The 18696-nt window shown below is 45.4% G+C and overlaps 1 protein-coding gene across 2 annotated transcripts in view; it reads right to left on the reverse strand.

The window, feature by feature from the left end:
• The window catches only part of SLC36A4 (solute carrier family 36 member 4), an 85991-nt gene extending 67707 nt beyond the window's left edge, over positions 1 to 18284 (reverse strand). For both annotated transcript variants that reach the window (XM_033146119.1, XM_033146120.1), the window contains exons 1-6: positions 18180 to 18284; positions 6983 to 7100; positions 6451 to 6541; positions 5283 to 5371; positions 4807 to 4902; positions 1231 to 1315 (exon numbers count right to left, since the gene is read on the reverse strand). In XM_033146119.1, the coding sequence (XP_033002010.1) occupies positions 1231 to 1315; positions 4807 to 4902; positions 5283 to 5371; positions 6451 to 6541; positions 6983 to 7100; positions 18180 to 18207 (507 nt within the window). In that variant the 5' untranslated portion in view covers positions 18208 to 18284. The remainder of the gene's footprint in view (positions 1 to 1230; positions 1316 to 4806; positions 4903 to 5282; positions 5372 to 6450; positions 6542 to 6982; positions 7101 to 18179) is intronic.
• Between the last annotated feature and the right edge of the window lie 412 nt (positions 18285 to 18696).

Here is an 18696-nt window from a genome sequence, read left to right on the forward strand (position 1 = left end):
TGTGACTTTTTACTATTCCTATTAATGTTGGAATTATGTGTTTGTATATGTTGGAAGCTGCCCAGAGTGGCCTGGGGCAACCCAGTTAGATGTGCGGAGTATTAATATTAATAATAATAATTAATGCACTGTTTAAAGGAAGAGGAGGAGGAGGAGCCTGGTTACTCAATCAGGCCCAAAAGCGCATCTAGTTCAGTATCCTGTGGCCAAGAAGGACTTGAGCACAGTATCGATTCCCAGAAACAGGTATTCAGAAGCAACACCCCTTCCATTACTCCCTAGGTTCCTCCTTCCGGTACATCAGAGAAAGCAGAAGGAAGAGAGCCATTGCTCAGACATTGCAGGTTCAACGTGCATTTGCTTTGCAAACAGAAGAGTCTCTACCAGCACGCAGAAGTTCATTGCAAAGAAAGGAGGCTCGCATGGTTTTGAATAGAGATAACTGTGACACAAGGGATGTGGAACAGCAATTTATATATTTTTTAACATGGGTAGTTTACTGTGGTTGACAAGTGCACACTGCCAAAAAAAAGACAGTTTTCCTTTTAAGAAATAGAATTACATTTAATAGCCATTCTGATAGCTAGCCCTTTGGCTCCCCCTACAGAGTGATTATTCCATAACAGCAAATTTTCTGACACGAATACGAACTGGCCAATCTTATCCACGCTGACTGGCAGTGGCTCTCCAGAGTCTCCCACAGGGGTCTTTTCCCAGCCCTACCTGAGATACAAAGAGCTGAACTTGGGATCTTTGGCTTGCAAAGAACATCCCCTTTCACTATGCTATGGCTCTTTCCCACCGAGATGTGGTCTGGTCAGCAACCGAATAGCAGACAACATACAACCAACACTGCAACTAAGCAGTGGTACCGCCAAACATCCCATGCACACACACACTCTGGCTCAATTCAGTGGAACTTGTTTCCGAGTAAAACATGAACTGGACTGAACTGGCGGCGACCTTTCTCAGGTGGGCCTTTTCAGCAGTGGCTCCTTGTTTGTGGGATGCCTTGAAAACATTCCTGTCTACCCAGGGATTGGATGGCTGAAGAATACTTTTCCTAGCAACCCCAAAATCACTGGAGGGAATAACGTTTTCAGCTGTAACAGCTTTCAGAATTTGTTTTGTTTTGGTTTTCAAATTCGGCGTCCTTTTTTTTTTTTAACCCTGGGCTCCTTCAGGAAGACGGGTGCAATACCAATTCCATGGATAAATTTATTTGCTTACTTGTTTCACGTTTTCTGCCAAGAACACAATATAAACGCTGCAGAAGCCCAGCTGCGTAATCACAAGGAAGAAGTCCACAACATATCTGTAGTGGCGCAATGAGAGAGAGAAAACTCAAGTTAACTAGTGTTTATCTGCGGGGAGGCAAAGATTTGGAGGTCACATCCAATGCACTGTATGCAGTCAAATGAAGCTTTTCCTGCAAAACAGCAACTTGCTACCTTCCTTCTGGAGCGCCTACACTGACTAGGCAACGTACATAAAATCAAAATATAGTGCTCGGCAAATCTTCCCTTTTTTCTTTCTTTTTTTTAAGGAAGGGAAATGGAAACAGACCAGTTAGTCAGTGCAAGGACAGAGATACGTTTCTCTTAAAACAGGCATTAAATCCAGGTTGACGTCGAGCTTTCCTAAACCTGTTAGTACTCCCTGAACCACAAGGATCAAAGTGTTCAGTGAAGTCTCCAGGCAGATTTCACACCCGCGCAAGAGAGTCTGTTGACGGGTTGGTGTTGTGCACAGACAGAGGCAGCATTTGATTTACAGGGCAAATCAGGGAGTGATGACTCGGCAGAAGCACCTAGTGATGCAGGAGTGCTAAAGCTAAGCTATGCGGGCCTCAGTGGCTAGATTAGAGATCACTGGGAGTCTTCAAAAGGGAGAGTGGGAAGGATGCAAGCATGGTAATATTACCCAGGATGCAACACCTGGGTAATATTTCCCATCTCCTGATTTAGAATTAGGGACATCTTTATCCATTTTAAGCATGTGAAATTTCAAGCATTTGTGTGATAGACAGGGTGTTCAGCTTGGACCAGAAACACATGTACACTGTTCCATATTTCCTTGGAGAGGGGGTGGGGGAAATGGATATATTATGAATTCATTCTGGGTCCGTGCCAGAAGTATATAAAATATGTACTGATCAGTTCATCGAGCTAATCAATGAGTAGTCATCCAGAACCGGTTAAGCCAGGGGTAGGCAACCTAAGGCCCGTGGGACGGATGCGGCTGAATCGCCTTCTCAATCCGGCCCACGGACGGTCCGGAAATCAGTGTGTTTTTACATGAGTAGAATGTGTGTTTTTATTTAAAATGCATCTCTGGGTTATTTGTGGGGCATAGGAATCCGTTCATTCCCCCCCCCAAAAAAAAAATATAGTCCGGCCCACCACATGGTCTGAGGGACGGTGGACCGGCCCACGGCTGAAAAAGGTTGCTGACCCTTGGGTTAAGCAAACCCACATGATAAATGCTAATACAATTAACTTTGAAACTTTTTTTTTTAAAGCTACTGGCAACATGAATCTTGGATTCTGTAACTTGTCCTGAGCCATCACAACAGGCTCGCCTCAGCCCATGTTGATATAAAGCAGCCCTCCCTGGTTGTCAGGGATCAGGATGAGGAGGGTTGCACTGAGGAGGAATGGTGGGAGCCACCCTCTCCCCCTGATCCTGAATCTTCCCAGGAACCAGAGGACAGCGTGGATTTGGAACGGTGGTTTGCAGAGGGGCATAGTTCAGAAGGCAGAAGCTAGGAAATACTGGATGGGGAACAGTTAGAAGAAGAAACACTGGGAGAGAGAGGGTTAACAGATTCACAGTCGCTGGACAGCATTCCTCCGCCGCCCTCCCCAAGATCAAGCAGAGCTCAGAAAGTCTTAGAACAGAAAACACAGAGGGCACAAGCTCAGATTACAAGACGTAGGAATGATGTAGATTAATAGGGACGGAGGGGGGAAGCCTTAATTTGGAGCACCGCCATTTCTAGTGAGATGCAATATTTTGTCTCTCACTCTGCTAACTGGTAAGACATTCCTTTCGTTTGATCTTCTTATTTACTGCCATAGGGGAGGAAGCCGATTCCCTGAAGCCTGACACCGGCATGTGCACTAGGATGGCAAAGAAAGCCAAGGAGGGACTCGGGTCCCCAAATCATACCCTTTTTTTTCTTTTCTTTTTCTTTTTTAATTAACTTTAATTGATAAATACAATAATCACAAACACAAAACAAACTTATAATACATATATACGTATATACAACTCCTTAATTCCTATGAAAGAAAACAATTAAACATACATTAACCCAAAGAAATATCAGCTTAAATTACATTAAAAAACTAAACATAAATCTTGACTTCCCTCCACCTATGTGTGGCTTCCTTTGTTTCTTTTCGCTGTGTTATCTATATTATTCTTGACTACGTCATCTTATACCCATAAAATCATATCCTTTTCAACATGCACTGCAGTAGGAATGGAGAACCTGGCATATTCCTGATGTTGTCAGATCTATAGGTCCTCACCACCCCTGACCAGAGGCCATCCTAACCAGGCCTGAGGGGAGCTGGGAGTCCAACAAGCAGACTTCCCCAACCTTCACATCCCTGAACTGCAAGGTGTGTAGAACCCAAAGCCATCCACATTTAAGCTGTGAGCTTCTTCTTCCTTTTTACAAATGAGGGTATGCCGCATTTTGCTGGCAATACAGTTGCAACCCTTCAAGGACCCCACCTCAGTACGGAGCAGTCAGAAGATTCAGGATACATCCACTCTCTGCTTGCCCCTGCTTTCCATTCCCAGAGCCATACCATTCGGTAACTGCTAGATGCTGGATAGCTCAGCCGGTAGAGCATGAGACTCTTAATCTTGGGGGTTTGGGGTTCGAGCCCCACCTTGGGCAAAAAGATTCCTGCATTCCAGGGGGCTGGACTAGATGACCCATGTGGTCCCTTCCAACTCTACAGTTCTATGATTCTGGGCCACAGCGCCACAGCGCCTACAATGGCAGTATCACTTTCGCCGGCGTTTGCATCAGTAGGCTGTGAATGCCAACTCTATTAACTAAAATGTGTCTGCATTTGATTAAATGGAAATGACCAAGTTATTGTGATCCGTGGAGATCTTGATGGATGCCTTTTTGGGGGGACAAAAGAGCCTGGGGATTTTGCCTGCAATAAACTTACGCCTGCCCCCAAAACTTATTTATTATGAAACCAGCAACACAGCAACACCTAGATGAGCTGCAAAATTCCCTTCCAACACGTAAGGGCACCTTCATTACATAACTTTAGCAAACTACGAAACACGTCTTTACCCTGGCCTTCAACGCCTGAGATACAGTATTTTTTCATGACCCACCCTAGCCTTCTGATTGTAAAAGGTTTTAACTGATCAGGACATTATATTTTTGCACTGTTCACCCCTCCTTATGGTGAAGGGTGGGCAAGAAACCGAATAATAGCAATAATTTAATAGCAATGATGTAGATTCTGTGTACTGTTATTTATCTACTGCGTTCTTATCCTATTGGATAGCTCAGTTGGTAGTCTCTTAATCCCAGGGGCATGAGTTCGAGTTCCTTTGCATTGCAGGGGGTTGGACTAGATGACCCTCAGGGGTCCCTTCCAACTCCACAATTCTATGATTCTATCCTACTTTTCAGGAAATGACTGCCTCCCAAAGCAACTCACATTGGTATTGAGGGGCTCTACAATCAGACTTACGAACTGAAAAGGCAAGGAGTGGAGGGTGATAGAGGAGGGAGATCAGTTTCAAATTCTTGTAGAAGCTTACCTTCCCCAAGAAGCTCGTTTCTGCAATACGTTAAAGGGACCCACTTCCATCGCATAGCTAACTGTGTCGCTATACCCTAAGGTAGTTTTTTTAAATCTAGCATGAACAAGAAAAGAAAATACTGGTTATTTCCCAACTACAGTTATTGAACATGATGCAACTTTGCAGAAATGAGTTTTGCATGCTTAAAAAAAATTTTTAAAGCACTCAGCCAGCAAACCAAGTCCAAATTGGCTAACATGCATTTCAAATTAAGCAGGCTAATTGAAGTGGGGCCATCGAGAGTGGATAAGCCAAGAAATGCAGATAAAGCCAGCCCCAGCCGTATGGCCACTGCGGCACACTCTGAAGTTAAATATAAGCCTCCTTCCAAGAAACCGAGAGGTAAACTCAGGAAGGTATCTTGCAAAGTGGAGGGGAGGCAGGTTTTGACTTCCCTTGAGCCGTCGACAAGCTGAATCAGTTCCAGCACTTACCTTTGGGATAGGTAATGGCTGCATCGCACCAAAATGTGCATGCAGTGGATGGATACAATCCCAATGAACAAAAGACTGAATGGCCCAAGCTGTGTGGAAGAGGGAAACACAGGCACAGTAAGAAGAACAGCTCCCCAGGCCACACCCCTTCCAGCCACACCCTCTCCCCAGGCCATATCCCTTCCAGCCACACCCTCTCCCCAGGCCACACCCCTTCCAGTCACACCCTCTCCCCAGGCCACACCCCTTCCAGCCACACCCTCTCCCCAGGCCACACACCCCTTCCAGCCACACCCTCTTCCCAGGCCACACCCCTTCCAGCCACAACCTCTCCCCAGGCCACACACACCCAGGTCCCACCCCTCACTGGCCCTGTTTCAGTGCTTTTCACCCGGCTGAAATGCGTCTAATAGTGCTTCTTGCTTTTCTGAATGGAGGATAGTGTGTGTGTGAGAGGGGGGGGGGAGACTAGACTGTTGTACCAAGGTAAAACTTGCATTCACTGCTCTGCCCATTTTTACTCAGGCCGACCACCGTCATGCAGCCCCTGGAAGCTTGCACAGAAGGGAATGCGGCCCTCGGACTTGAGAATGATTCCCCACCACTGTCCGAAAGTGTTTAACGGGAGGGAGGGCGCCTTTGCCTGCAAGTCCTCCATAACCCTGTACGCTAACAGCAAACTCAATTCCTCCAGGTGCTGATCCGGACGTTGCCAAAACAGCACCATCCACACATGGCCAGCAGGCTTGGGAGTGACCCAAAGGTTTGCAGAAGAAGAACAAGAAGTATTTCAGGGGGAAACCCAAGGGGATGGGGGCGGGGGGAGATAACGGCCACCAAACGCAGCCCAATGATGACTGAGCCATGACTCTGTGGCCATGGAATGCTCCCTGGCTATTGGGAGGGGAATGGAATACACTGGAAAAGTGCCTCGAACCCTGATCAGAGTGACTCCACATTGCAGTGCTTTGGGTTGTGTGACTCCTAATCTGAGTAGACCCAAGGGAACCGTGCGTGTTAATTTCAATGGGTGTGTTCCAAGTAGGACTAACACTAGATGCAACCCTCTTTTTTTGCAGGGCCCATTTGGGGACTGCTAATGCACAGCAGTCAACAGGAAAATCTAAACAGGGTGTTACCCCCTCACCAGAACTGATGAGCCACTTACCAGAAGGCCTGCGTTTTTTATTGCAAGCGGGAGGCCTAGAAGTCCAGTTCCAATGTTTCCTTTGAGGAGATGAGTGAGTGTCTGTACAAACCTAAAAATCAGAGGGAGAGAGAAACCAACGTCTGTAAACAAGGACAATGTAAAGCAACTAGAACACATGTGCCCCAGAGGATAGGTCTTCCCTGCAGCTACAGGGAAGACAGGAGGGCACTAAGGAATTTTATTTAATTTAATGATTTCAACAATTAAATTTAAGAGTAATGCAATTGAAAGCCAGTGTGGTATAGTGTCAGACTAGGCACTGGGAGACCAAGGTTCAAATCCCCCCAAAGCTCACTAGGTGACCATGGGCCAGTCACACACCCTCAGCCCAACCTTCCTCACAGGGTTGTTGTGAGGATTAAATGAGGAGGGAGAGAACTATGTACCCCACCCTGAACTCCTTTGAGAAGAAGGTGGCACATAAATGCAATTAATATATAGTATTTTATATACATATATGTGTTTTCTTAAGTAGAAATAAGGTACTTACGAAATGCTGTCCTGGTTATCGAGTTGATACTTCTTCTCTGGCGGCAGCAATTCATTTTCATTCTCATCTTCGCTGTCCGAATTCTGCTCTGCTATTAACGGCTTCATTACTTCGAGATCTATTAAACCATGAGGGGAAAGAGAGAAAGACCCAATATGTTTCGAGACCGTCAAGTCGTTCATCCTGCCAGAAATGTTCTGCGGGCAGCGCAGGAAGCCGCAGCGGCCACCAACTTGGATGGCTTTTAAAAAAGTTTGTGGATTATAAGACTGACAATGGCTATTAGCCACGATGGTTTCAAGGTAGGTGACATTCCCAGCCCTGCCTGGAGATGCCAAGGATTGAACTTGGGAACTTCTGCATGCAAAACAGATGCTCTACCACTGAGTTGCAACCATTCTCATTATGCTAGGCACTTTCTCACAAAACAGGGGGACTTTCTCGGCCCTGGCCCCTCATCAGTGCCATCCCACCCACCAGCTGACCTGGAACCAACTATGACATCATTTGGAACCAGGCAAAGCTTTCTGTTTGCACTGGCTTATCATCATACAGCTAGCTGCATTTTTTATGTGCTATCCATACCTCTGAATTTTATAGGATATTTTCAACTGGTGCTTTTCGCTATTTGACTTGTTACCATTTCTTTTTATTATTTTTGTTATAAAGCCAAGGTCGACATCTTTTCTGATGGGAAGCTTAAATAAAACGAGTGGTCCAGACTCTTGGGTTCCCAATGTTCTTCAGCTACAACTCCCATCAGCCCTGACCACTGGTCCTGCTAGGGATTATGGGACTTGTAGTCCAACAACTCCTGGGGAACCAAGGTTGAGAAAGGCTAGTTTTGAAACAGGTTTTGTACCTCATCTGCTCTTTGGGTGAACTAGGCCATCACCCTCATATTACAGGGAAGCCAACATGGTTCCTGCCAGATTTTGCTGGACTACAAGTCCCATCAACCCTGTCCGTTCAGCATGACAGTTGAGAGCTTATGGGAGATACAGACCAGGGCTTCACAAACTTGGGTCTCCAGCTGTTTTTTTTAACTACAACTCCCATTATCCCTGACCACTGGTCGTGCTAGCTAGAGATGATGGGAGTTGTAGTCCAACAACAGCTGGAGTGATTGGGAAACACTGATGTAGACCAACATCTGGAGAACACCATGTTGCCTAACCTTGCCATACCAAATTTCACTGTGCAGGTTACATTAGCTAGCTGTTTCCAATTTCTATCCCGTTCCAAGTGCTCAGGGTTGGAAGACTGAAATAATGTAGCATACATAAGTTGAGATCACCCCATACCCTCTTCAGGAAAAACACATTAGTTGGAGGTCATATTTCAGTGCCATCTTATCTATGCCTTAATTACAGACGAATTCCTATTCAAAGATAGCTTTAAGTATTTCCTCATCAGTGCGTCACAATGGCACATTCTGCTTCGGAATAACAACAGTAAGAATCAAACGCTTTGGAGTCTTACTAAGCTGGAGATGCAAAAGCAGTTCAGTGCTTTTCCCCACGGCTACTGGATCTTGATTTTAAGGATTATGGGGCCCTCAGGTGAGAAGGTGGAGCCAGGGAACAACCTGGTGGCCCATCGGTAGAGCTTGGGGAAATTTTAACACCTTTTCATGCCCCAATCCAATTCTACTGGTTAGCAACTCTACTGGAAGACTAGGCCCGATGTCACATAATGCAAGAAAGGTATCCTCAGCCGCTGGATAGCAGCAAGAGGCAATAAGGTGCTGAGTTATAAAGCCCTAAAATGACTCGGGGGCCTAAATTTCTTTAAGACTGCCTCTTCCAATACCAAGGGACCCAGGTGGCGCTGTGGTCTAAACCACAGAGCCTAGGGCTTGCTGATCAGAAGGTCGGCGGTTCGAATCCCCGTGATGGGGTGAGCTCCTGTTGCTCGGTCCCAGCTCCTGCCCACCTAGCAGTTCGATAGCACGTCAAAGTGCAAGTAGATAAATAGGGACCACTCCGGCAGGAAGGTAAACGGCGTTTCCGTGCGCTGCTCTGGTTCGCCAGAAAGCGGCTTTGTCATGCTGGCCACATGACCCGGAAGCTGTCTGCGGACAAACACCGGCTCCCTCGGCCTATAGAGTGAGATGAGCGCCGCAACCCCAGAGTCAGACACGACTGGACCTAATGGTCAGGGGTCCCTTTACCTTTACCTTCCAATACCAGCTGACTTAAATCTTAAAACTGGCTAGAGGCTCTGATCCTGGTCCCCACTTGGGTTTATAAACAAGGGGCCTCTTCTCCATAGTGGGGGGGTCTCAGCTCCAGAATGACCCCTGATCACTAAAAGCAGTATCACTCCTTCCTTGGAGGTTTTTAAGCAGAGGTTGGATGGCCATCTCTCATGTACGATTTAGCTGAGATTCCTGCATTGCAGGTGGTTGGACTGGATAGACGCTTGGGAAATAAACAACTACCTGACTTTTAGAAGACATCTGAAGGCAGCCCTCTTTAGGGAAGTTTTTAAAGTTTGATGTTTTGTCGTGTTTTTAATATTCTGTTGGGAGCTGCCCAGAGTGGCTGAGGAAACCCAGCTAGATGGGCGGGATATAAATTAATATTATTATTCCAACTCTACAATTCCAAGTGAGCTTGCATTATAACGCTCCTGTTTTGTTTCACATATGCTCTATTCATTGATGTATTTTATTGCTTATTGGCGGTTGTGCATTGCTCTGGCCACCTCTGAAGGAAGGGCAATTCCTAAACAACATTCACCGCAGGGATGGTTTCCGCGATCAGCTGTAGCCCAGGCATATCAGCTCAAGCACCCAGCAATCTGATAGGATTGTTTTGCTGGAATACAAGGCATTTCTCCCAGTCGATCAGAAGTCTTGGCTACACACAAATCTGCCCTCTCTACAGCCAGGTAACCCACTTGCCTTTCATTTATTTGGACGGTCTCAGCTGTGGACCCACGTGAAATCTGCAGCCAGACCCAACTAATCCACCTGACTTTTCTCTCGCTCTCTCTCTTTTCTCTGGCGAAGCCACTGACAAATCTACCATTGTTTGGTCCTGTAGCAGCTGGACTGTCAGGAAACAATGCATCTGAACCACCAGTCAGGGTCCATTAAGCTAAGGTTACCAGATTTTATTTTTTTCAATGAATCCGGGGGCACTTTTCAACTTCAATGGATTTTGTATGGGGACTGATTTGTAAATCCAGGGACTGTCCCCGGGAAACGGGGACATCTGGTAACCTTATATTAAGCTAAACAACACATTGGTCTTTTCAGGCACCCACAAAAGGGCTGCTGGAGTTCTAGAAGCTTCTGGAGGTGAACTTAGCCCCCTTCTGCCTCAGAAAATAGCACCCGGAGCACTGCTTCTGCTTAAATTGATGCTTATTGATGGCCGCAGAGACATAGAATCACAGAGTTGGAAGGGACCCCGAGGGTCATCTAGTCCAACTCCCTGCAAATGCCGGAATCTCAGCTAATGCATCCAGGACATATATAACCATCCAACCTCTGCTTAAAACCACAAGAAAAATCCAAGGCCCCACAAGCATAGCATAAATCTGGTTCATCTGGTTTTCAACTCATTTACTCTTGCAGCATAATGCTAGACTAGAAGGCCAGATAAGGGAGTTTAGAAACAGGGACTACTCTAGGGTAAAGGGACCATCTCCTGTTTGGGTCAAGGATTCAACTCAGAAGGCGGCTCTATGTGTTCATAAGTAGACAAGACATCACTATGGCCACATCCACACTGAATATTTAAACCACGCTTATACAATTTTATCAGTAATGGTTGTTAATGCTGCTGTAGCTGTGACTTTCTGGTGTTACGGAAATTATTGGGGGGGTGTCACCTAAGCAAAGTCTCTTCCCGAGAAAACTCATTTGGGGTATGGAGTGATGCCCTTAAGGGGACCCATCTCTCTGCCATGATCCAGTAGGCGAGAGACCACGTACACAGGGAAATGCCTCAGCAGGTAATCTCTGGGTGCTCCAGGAAGCCACTGGGCTAATATCCCTCAACCGGAATCCCATTGTTCTGTCCCAGATAAGTGCTCAAGGTATCCTTGCCAATACCTAACACCCATTCACATTGGCTCAGGGCTACCTCCCTGATAATGCTCTGTTTTCCCCATATGTTAATCTTGTTTTTCCTATATGTTAATCATGTATAACCCTCCCCTTTCGTGATGTAGTGATGATGTTTTAGTGATGTAGTAATGATGTTTCCAAACTGTATTCTGGGGTATGGTAGGAGTTTTTAAAAGTTCTTGTACCGCTGCTCTCGGTGTGCAGTTTTACTGTAACCTATTGCGCAATAATAAACCCCGTCTTGTCCTTGCTCCAGTGGCTGGACTTCTTTATTTAACTCCGCAGAAACCAGTGGGCTTACCCCCAAGGGCCAGGTGCCTGGGCAGTTCCACACCTGGGATTTTCCGTTACACTGGGGTCAGCAGCATAAACTACAGTTCCCAGGATCCTCTGGGGGAAGCCATGACTATCTATAGGGCATATATGCGGATGTCATCTGTCCTGAAATATTTATTTTGCTAATGCCGCAGAAATAGGCTTCTGATCACTTTGGTAAGAAGATGCGACATTTCTCCCTGTAGAACCGTAACTTAAAACTTCCTTTCCCGTTCTTCCAAAGCCACCTGCGAAATTTGGGGACATTATTCTCAGGTCCCCTTTACTTCCAATTCTCCCTCGGCCAAAGTTGACTCTCATTTCCCTCAGCTGATGGGCAAAAAAATCTTCCCCAGCTGACAAAGATCCATTTCCCTAGCAAATGGCTAGCAATCCTTGCCAATTTCCTTTCCACAAGAGTGCAAAAAGGAGTCACACAATAGCGACGACACTTTTTTATTTAAGTTTCTTCATGTGAAATCAATATAAATGGCGTCTCTATAATGCGATCCCAAATTAAGGTTGCCCAATGTAACTGACTCACTTCATCTATTAAGATGGGTAAATCTTACAGCAATTACGCCAAACTTGGTACATTTCGGAGGAAATGTTTCAGGCACTGAATTTGATTTCAGGGGGCGGGAGCAAGAGAACAAGTGAAAGTAATCCATTTAGGTCCTCGAGGGAAATGCAGACGTAAAGAGGAGGGGGAAAGTGTGTTCAGGGACAAAGGCAACATTTCTGCATCATTTAGCCTCCCTTCTCTTTTCGGTCTTCAACTAATGGATTGAATCAGTGTACAGTGGAACCTCGTGTTACGTACCAGCCTCCTTACGAATGCTTCGGGTTACGAGCTCCGCGAACCCGGAAGTAGATGCCCATTGTTGCGAACTTTGCCCCTCAGTTTGATTTAAATCAATTCCACCCGGCTCCATGCTGTTCCTTTTCCTAATCTATAGCTTTGGTTCTTTTATATATGTGTTTCACTTCATTAAAGGATTACACCAGCATCAGGACCAGGGGCGTCTTACCCATAGAGGCCAGGGCACCAAGTTCTGGAAGGCACCAGGGAAGAGGCGAGGGCTGGACACAGCACCTCCCAGCATCAGCTCGCCACCCTTGCCCACCTCCACTATGCCATGCCGAAGCAGCACCGTGTCCGGAGCCTCCATCTGCCGTGGCCACCATGGCACAAAGCGGCCAGCTGAGCCGGGAGGCGCCGCGTCCAATCTCCGCCTCTTCCCCGCCAGAGGAGCCGTCCTCCAGCCGCTGCCCGCCTCCTCCAGCCCCACCGGCAGTGTTGTTCTCCCTAAAAAAAACTCTGGGAAATGGGGGGAGCTGGCGGGAGCTTTGCACCACAGCGCCGGATATGCTTAAGACGGCCCTGATCAGGACCCAACCAATCCTATTTGGCTATGGGATGAAGCCAAATCAGAATGAAGGCAATAAGTGCCACTATCACTCTGAATAGGCTTCTTGATGAGGCCATATAACATGAGGTTTTGCTGCTTGTTGAGCTTGACTAAGCCAAGTCAAGGAGAGGGCAATACTCCTGCCCTCATTCTGAATGGGGGGTGGGGAGCCTCTTTCACAAGCAGTGCTTCCCATTCTGGTTTAGCCCTATTGTTATCCTCTTTGGTACAAAACCAAATGGGGTAGGAAAAACACAGGAAGACAGGGAAGAAATCTAAAACGCTGCTGCTGAGCATTTGGTATATTAGCATTTGGTGTGGAAGATTGGGGTAGAATGAACAGGAAAAAGAAAAAAGGAATTGGGGGGCACAAAATAAGAGACGCTAGATGAAACCTCCAGTTGGCAAGGGATAGCTCAGTCGGTAGAGCATGTGATTCTTAGTCTCAGGGGTTGTAGGTTCAAGCCCCACCTTGGACAAAAAGATTCCTGCATTCCAAGGGGCTGGACTAAATGACCCTCCTGGTCCCTTCCAACTCTACAGTTCTACCATTCTAAGTTGAAACATTTGCCCTAACCATGCAAATTATCACAGGGTCAGTGGAGACAGGGACATGCAAGCCCCACCCCATCCCTGCCAGGGGTCTTTCACCTGTATGTGGTGAGCATTGTTTGCAAGAACATTGGGATGGAGTTTACATGCGCACGCACCCTTGTCCCCAACCTTACTTGGAGAATCCGCATGTTCAGGCATTTGCCTGGACATGCTTATCCCTGCAGTCCGAGGATCCAGACCCACACCCAGAGATTTGACTTTATGTTATCATTTACCCAAGTACCCCAACTGGCTGAACAAGTGAGGCAGGGACAGGAGCAGACTCCTTTGCTGAATCAGGCATTTGCTCAAAAACCAATACCAGAATGGTGCTTTCCAAGATTTGCAAACAGTTGTAAAAGTACATGCCTAGAGGAAATTGGACAGTGCTCTTGCAAACAGATTCTGAATGAAGCACCTACGAGTGCAGAGATCAACAATAAGCCATTTGTTTGACAAAATAAGCATCAATAAGATCCAGCTGTTAACAAATAGTACAATGTTATATGTTAGCTAATTTATAAAACGATGTATAAAATTATTGCATTTTCCTTTGCAGACCAGACTGAGCTCAAGTCAGCACTACCTGTGTATCCCATTTCACTGCAGGGCTTATGAGCACCAGTCAGCTGATTGGTGCTTTGAGCAAGCCCAATTTGGACAGCGATCAGCTGTATTATATCATCATCAGCTATTAAGTGTCAATCAGCTGCTTGGCACCCACAGCAAGCCTCATTTGTCAATGAACAATTGAGAGCAATCGAGAGTACGTTTTTAAGGCTTCCAGATCCTTCCTTTGCAGAAGTGTCTTTACCTGCCCTGCACCTGATGTCACATATGATGCCAGCTATGGGACACGTTTGAGGGGAAACAGCCTCCCAGTAAAAGACATAATTTGGCCCGAGAGCCAGGAGTTCCCCACCACTGATTAAAATGATTAAGTCCATCATATAATATGTCCAGAAGATAATTCTTAGTGCAAAGGTGGAAAGCAATCTGTGCAAGAAAAATCATTATCAAGCAAGCACAGTCTCTTCCAGTACTTACAGATGGGTGCAGGGAATCAAATCAAAATTTCATGCTAACTCTTCAGACAGTGTTCTATAAACAGGTAAGACTAGACACCATGCCAAGTATACCAGTAATAAAATATGCAGTCCTGGGAAAGATTACTAATAGTAATGTACTAGCTCTGTATGGTCTGTTTTAAAGAAAGACCCACATATTAGTGTAACAGAATACACTTTTGATGGCCTAAGCCCAACCCACAGAATGACTTAAGCCAGACTTCCTTTGCTATCTCAGCGTTAAACAATTAAGTATTTGTCTCACAATTTTGTAATCACATGCACGTTGCAGTATCTGCAAATCGATTTAACTCACTAGTCAGTAAGACTTGATTTAAACAAAAAAAATTACAGAAAGACTCATTCTTGCTGGTATACTGGTAATCTTAATATTTACAAACAGATGAAGGTTTCATTTTTGAAATAATAAATTTTCAGAGTAGTTTTTACAGTTATATCAAAAATTACTGATTTGGTTATACTATTAGAAATACATAGACAGGTAATTATGAAATTATTGTTTATATTTGGACAACTTTTCTGCTGTACTTTATTGGAAGGAGAAAAACAACCATTTCCTTAACAATTTAAGCAATTTATTTAACTAAAACAATAACATTATAGCATATGTATCCATGTTTGTTAACTGATGTGGTTAAATAATTTTTAAAAAACCAACAACTTAGACTGAGTTTTAGCACACATGAAAAACTTAAAACAAATCCTTATTTCCTGATGAATAGCACTTGGACTACAATGTAAATTAAATAGAAAACTATCTTTAGAAATATTTTTCCTCCAAAAGCATTTTATTTTAAAAATCCGATTTAAATAAAAAAAACCTATTGTTTTGATTATTATTATTTTTAAAAAATTATTGATTTTTATCCACATCAGTATCTTGGTTAGTCAGGAGATGGATAAATGCTATGTCTGAAAGAGCAATTCATCATTCATGAATTGGGAAGGGGACTATGATTTTAACAGCAATCCATGTTGCTCAGGTCTACAGAGCACCAGATTAAATTATATTAGGAAAGGCCAAGGAACAAGGTTTGAAGTTAAACTCAGTCATGTGGCTAAGCCAAATATGTAAAGCCTTTCAGAAATGTGGAAGATTCGTATAAAGCTTCTGGATGAACAAGTCAACCACACCAGTGTTTCAGAAACGGAAAGAAACAGTGCTATTTTTCTAGAAAAAGAGGTGCCGGAACTCACCATGAACTTCTTTTTTTCTCTTAGAAAGGCAATGGCGCCCACCTGAGAGGTGCAAGAGCTCCAATGAGCTCCAGCTGAGGGAGGAAGCCCTGGATAGAAGCATGTTCAATTGTTGAATTAAGTAACCCAAATGTTCTTTTGGAAGACAAGTTAAGCCAGCAAAAAGGGTGTCATAAAACAGACCATATTTAAAAGTTCATTTTCTCTCTGCCAGGATTAGGTTAGCTCTAAGCCAGCAGTAGCTCCACTGCTGAACCAAGTTTAAATCTGATGTCATTTTACCGGTAAGCCAGTTTGCTTCCTGCCACCTTTCTGTGTATAGGATTGCTCCCTCAGACTGTGTTTTTAATTAATGCTACTTTAATTAAGATCTGTGAAAAGGCTTACAATGTCAAGGTGGAAAAGGAGGATACAAATACTTTGAATTCAGAATTCGATCCGGCACTCTCTTAGTTGGAAGCCAGTTGGAACATACCGGGTTTTGCACCCAAAACAAGCATAGGAGAAGCTTGTGTGTTAATAAATCAAGATCAGTTGGGCTTATCTCTTGGGGGGGAGGGAACTGCTTTGAGGGGTTTTACAATCAAGCGGTGGCTCAGCTGCTTGTGTGGCCCAGCGCAGGTTGTTCGATGGTTTTTTCCTTCCTTGCAGCCACAGTAAAAGCCAAGGGTAGATTTCCATTACCCAACTCCCTCTTGCACAATGCTGAATGATCAGGTCCAAGGAGGAATAGTCTTAATTGCATCTCAGTACTATTTCCAAAGTAAACCTTGAGGCTATTACATCCATCGTATCATCAACAGGGCAGCAGTCCTAGCTATGGTGTTCACACACACACACACACACACACACCCCTTAACCCATTGGAAAGAGAGAACTCCATTGAAATTCGGGTTGATTAAGGCAAGTTGCTCAGCTGGGGAGGCCACACCATGTGAAACAAGGGCAGGGTGTGTGTTAGAGCTGGTGCAGGGACACCTCATATGAACACATTCACACATGGCAAGATCCATCAACACTCACTGTCTCTGTCCTTGCCCCACATTTAAGATGATTCTGAGAGTTACGGCATGCAGAATCAGAGCTGGAAGTGTGCTCAAAAGGTTATGTAGTCTAAGCGCTGACAATGCAAAAGAAGTATACACGCAAAGCAGAACTGTCACATCCAAATAAAAACGTGCACATCCCTTTCAGGTGGCCTCGCTTCTCCGCTTCAAATCACCACTCATGTGCAACTTTGTCTGAATCCACCGACCCGCTGGATTGCCAAATGCCCCAAATTAAAATACAAAGAGACCACTTGCACCCCCACCCCCCATCCCATCCATGCATTGTGCTAAGGGGAAGAAATGAATATTCGCCACAAATATGAAAAACTCAACCACACAGTTCTTAAAGAGCGGGCCATTTGGAAACCTGCATGCATTTTAAGTGGGGTCAGTATTAACAATTAACTAGTTTAATGCGTTGGTTCCTTCAAGACAGGATTACTGCAATGCGCTGTTTGTGGGGCTTCTCTCGCGCTTGATCCAGAAGCTGCATTTAGTGCTGAATGCTGCAGCACAATTGCCAACAGGAGGGGTGCCTTGTCAGCCTACATGCGCCTACTCGACCGCTTCAATCGGCAGGACCAGCACCACTACAGGTGCCACATCACACCTGTTATTGCATTTGCAACAACTCCAATCACTTAGCGCAGCAGCGCCTGCACTTCAGAACTCCCTGGCTATTGAGATCAAACAGGCATCTTCATTGCTCTGTTTTTTTGCACTCGCTAGAAACGTTCTTGTTCAGGCAAAGCTACCCTGGTGCTTGGAAAGCTGAGCTCCCTTTAATCTGATTTCAACCTTTTGCACGTTTAAAAGGAGCTGCCTTTACAGTTTTGTCTTTTGTAAACCGCCCTTGAGGGTTTTGTAAACCGCCTTGAGGGTTTTGTTTTGTTTTTCACAAGAGGAGTATAAATCTTATTAAATGAAATAAATACAATAAAAATACGGTTCCTCATCCCCCCTTTAAAACACACACACACACACACACACACACACTGCAATCCCCCTGTAAGACTTAAAAGCAAAGGCGGATTTTGCTAACTCCAGCGCACCGTCCTCCAGAGCTGTCAACCTTCCCTTTTTTGCAATGGGAAACGGCGCTGGAATAAGGGAATTTCCCGCAAAAAAAAGGAAAAGTTGACAGCTATGCCGTCCTCCCCTCACCCTTCCGAGGCTGCAGCGCCAGCACGGGCTAAGCTGGGGAAGGGGCTCGGTTCAAACCTGCGTCCCCCACACCCCTCCAGAAAGGATGGTCTCTCCCGACTCCTCGGATACAGCAAACGCGAACGGGGCAAACCATGACGGGCGGAGAGGGGTGATATGGGAACAAAAAAAGGGAGATAAAAACACTTTCTCCCCCCTCCCCGTACTCCCAACACTTCTCCCCATTAACGATAAGAGTTACTCCCCCAACCACCCATTCAATCCCCTCCGCCACCCGGCAAACATAAAGGTCCGTACCTAATTCTTCTCTTGCCGCCGTCTCCATCTCTGCCCTCTCTATGGTTCGCTCCACGACTCCTTCCGCCAATGTGGAGCCCCAGCGCCGCAAGGAGCGGCTGCGCATGCGTCTACAAGCCGGCTCAGGTTCCCCTCCCTCCCGCAGGGCTCGCGGGCAGCGGCTTACCATAGAGGCGCATGGGAGCTAGAGAGGGCACAGGTGCGGAGGGAGGAAAACTCCACAGCCAGCGAGGCCCTTTGAAGTAAATCCTAGAAGGGCCTTTTTTAATAAAAATAAATAAAATGGCTGTTGTGGCCCAAGACAGCTGTTTTCTCTCTCACATCCAACTCCAAATCTCAGGGATCCTGTGCGCTACTTCCCTAGTACTGTATCTGTTTCTCAAATACATTTTATACATATATACAAACAAATACATTTGTATCATGTAAGTGTGTGTAGGAAAATAAATGTCCCATTCTTCACAAGCAGCCAGGGCGACGTGGTAACTGAAACATTTTTTTTAATTAAAAAGACAAG

This window comes from Lacerta agilis, chromosome 4, assembly GCF_009819535.1.
Source record: "Lacerta agilis isolate rLacAgi1 chromosome 4, rLacAgi1.pri, whole genome shotgun sequence".
Taxonomy (NCBI): domain Eukaryota; kingdom Metazoa; phylum Chordata; class Lepidosauria; order Squamata; family Lacertidae; genus Lacerta; species Lacerta agilis.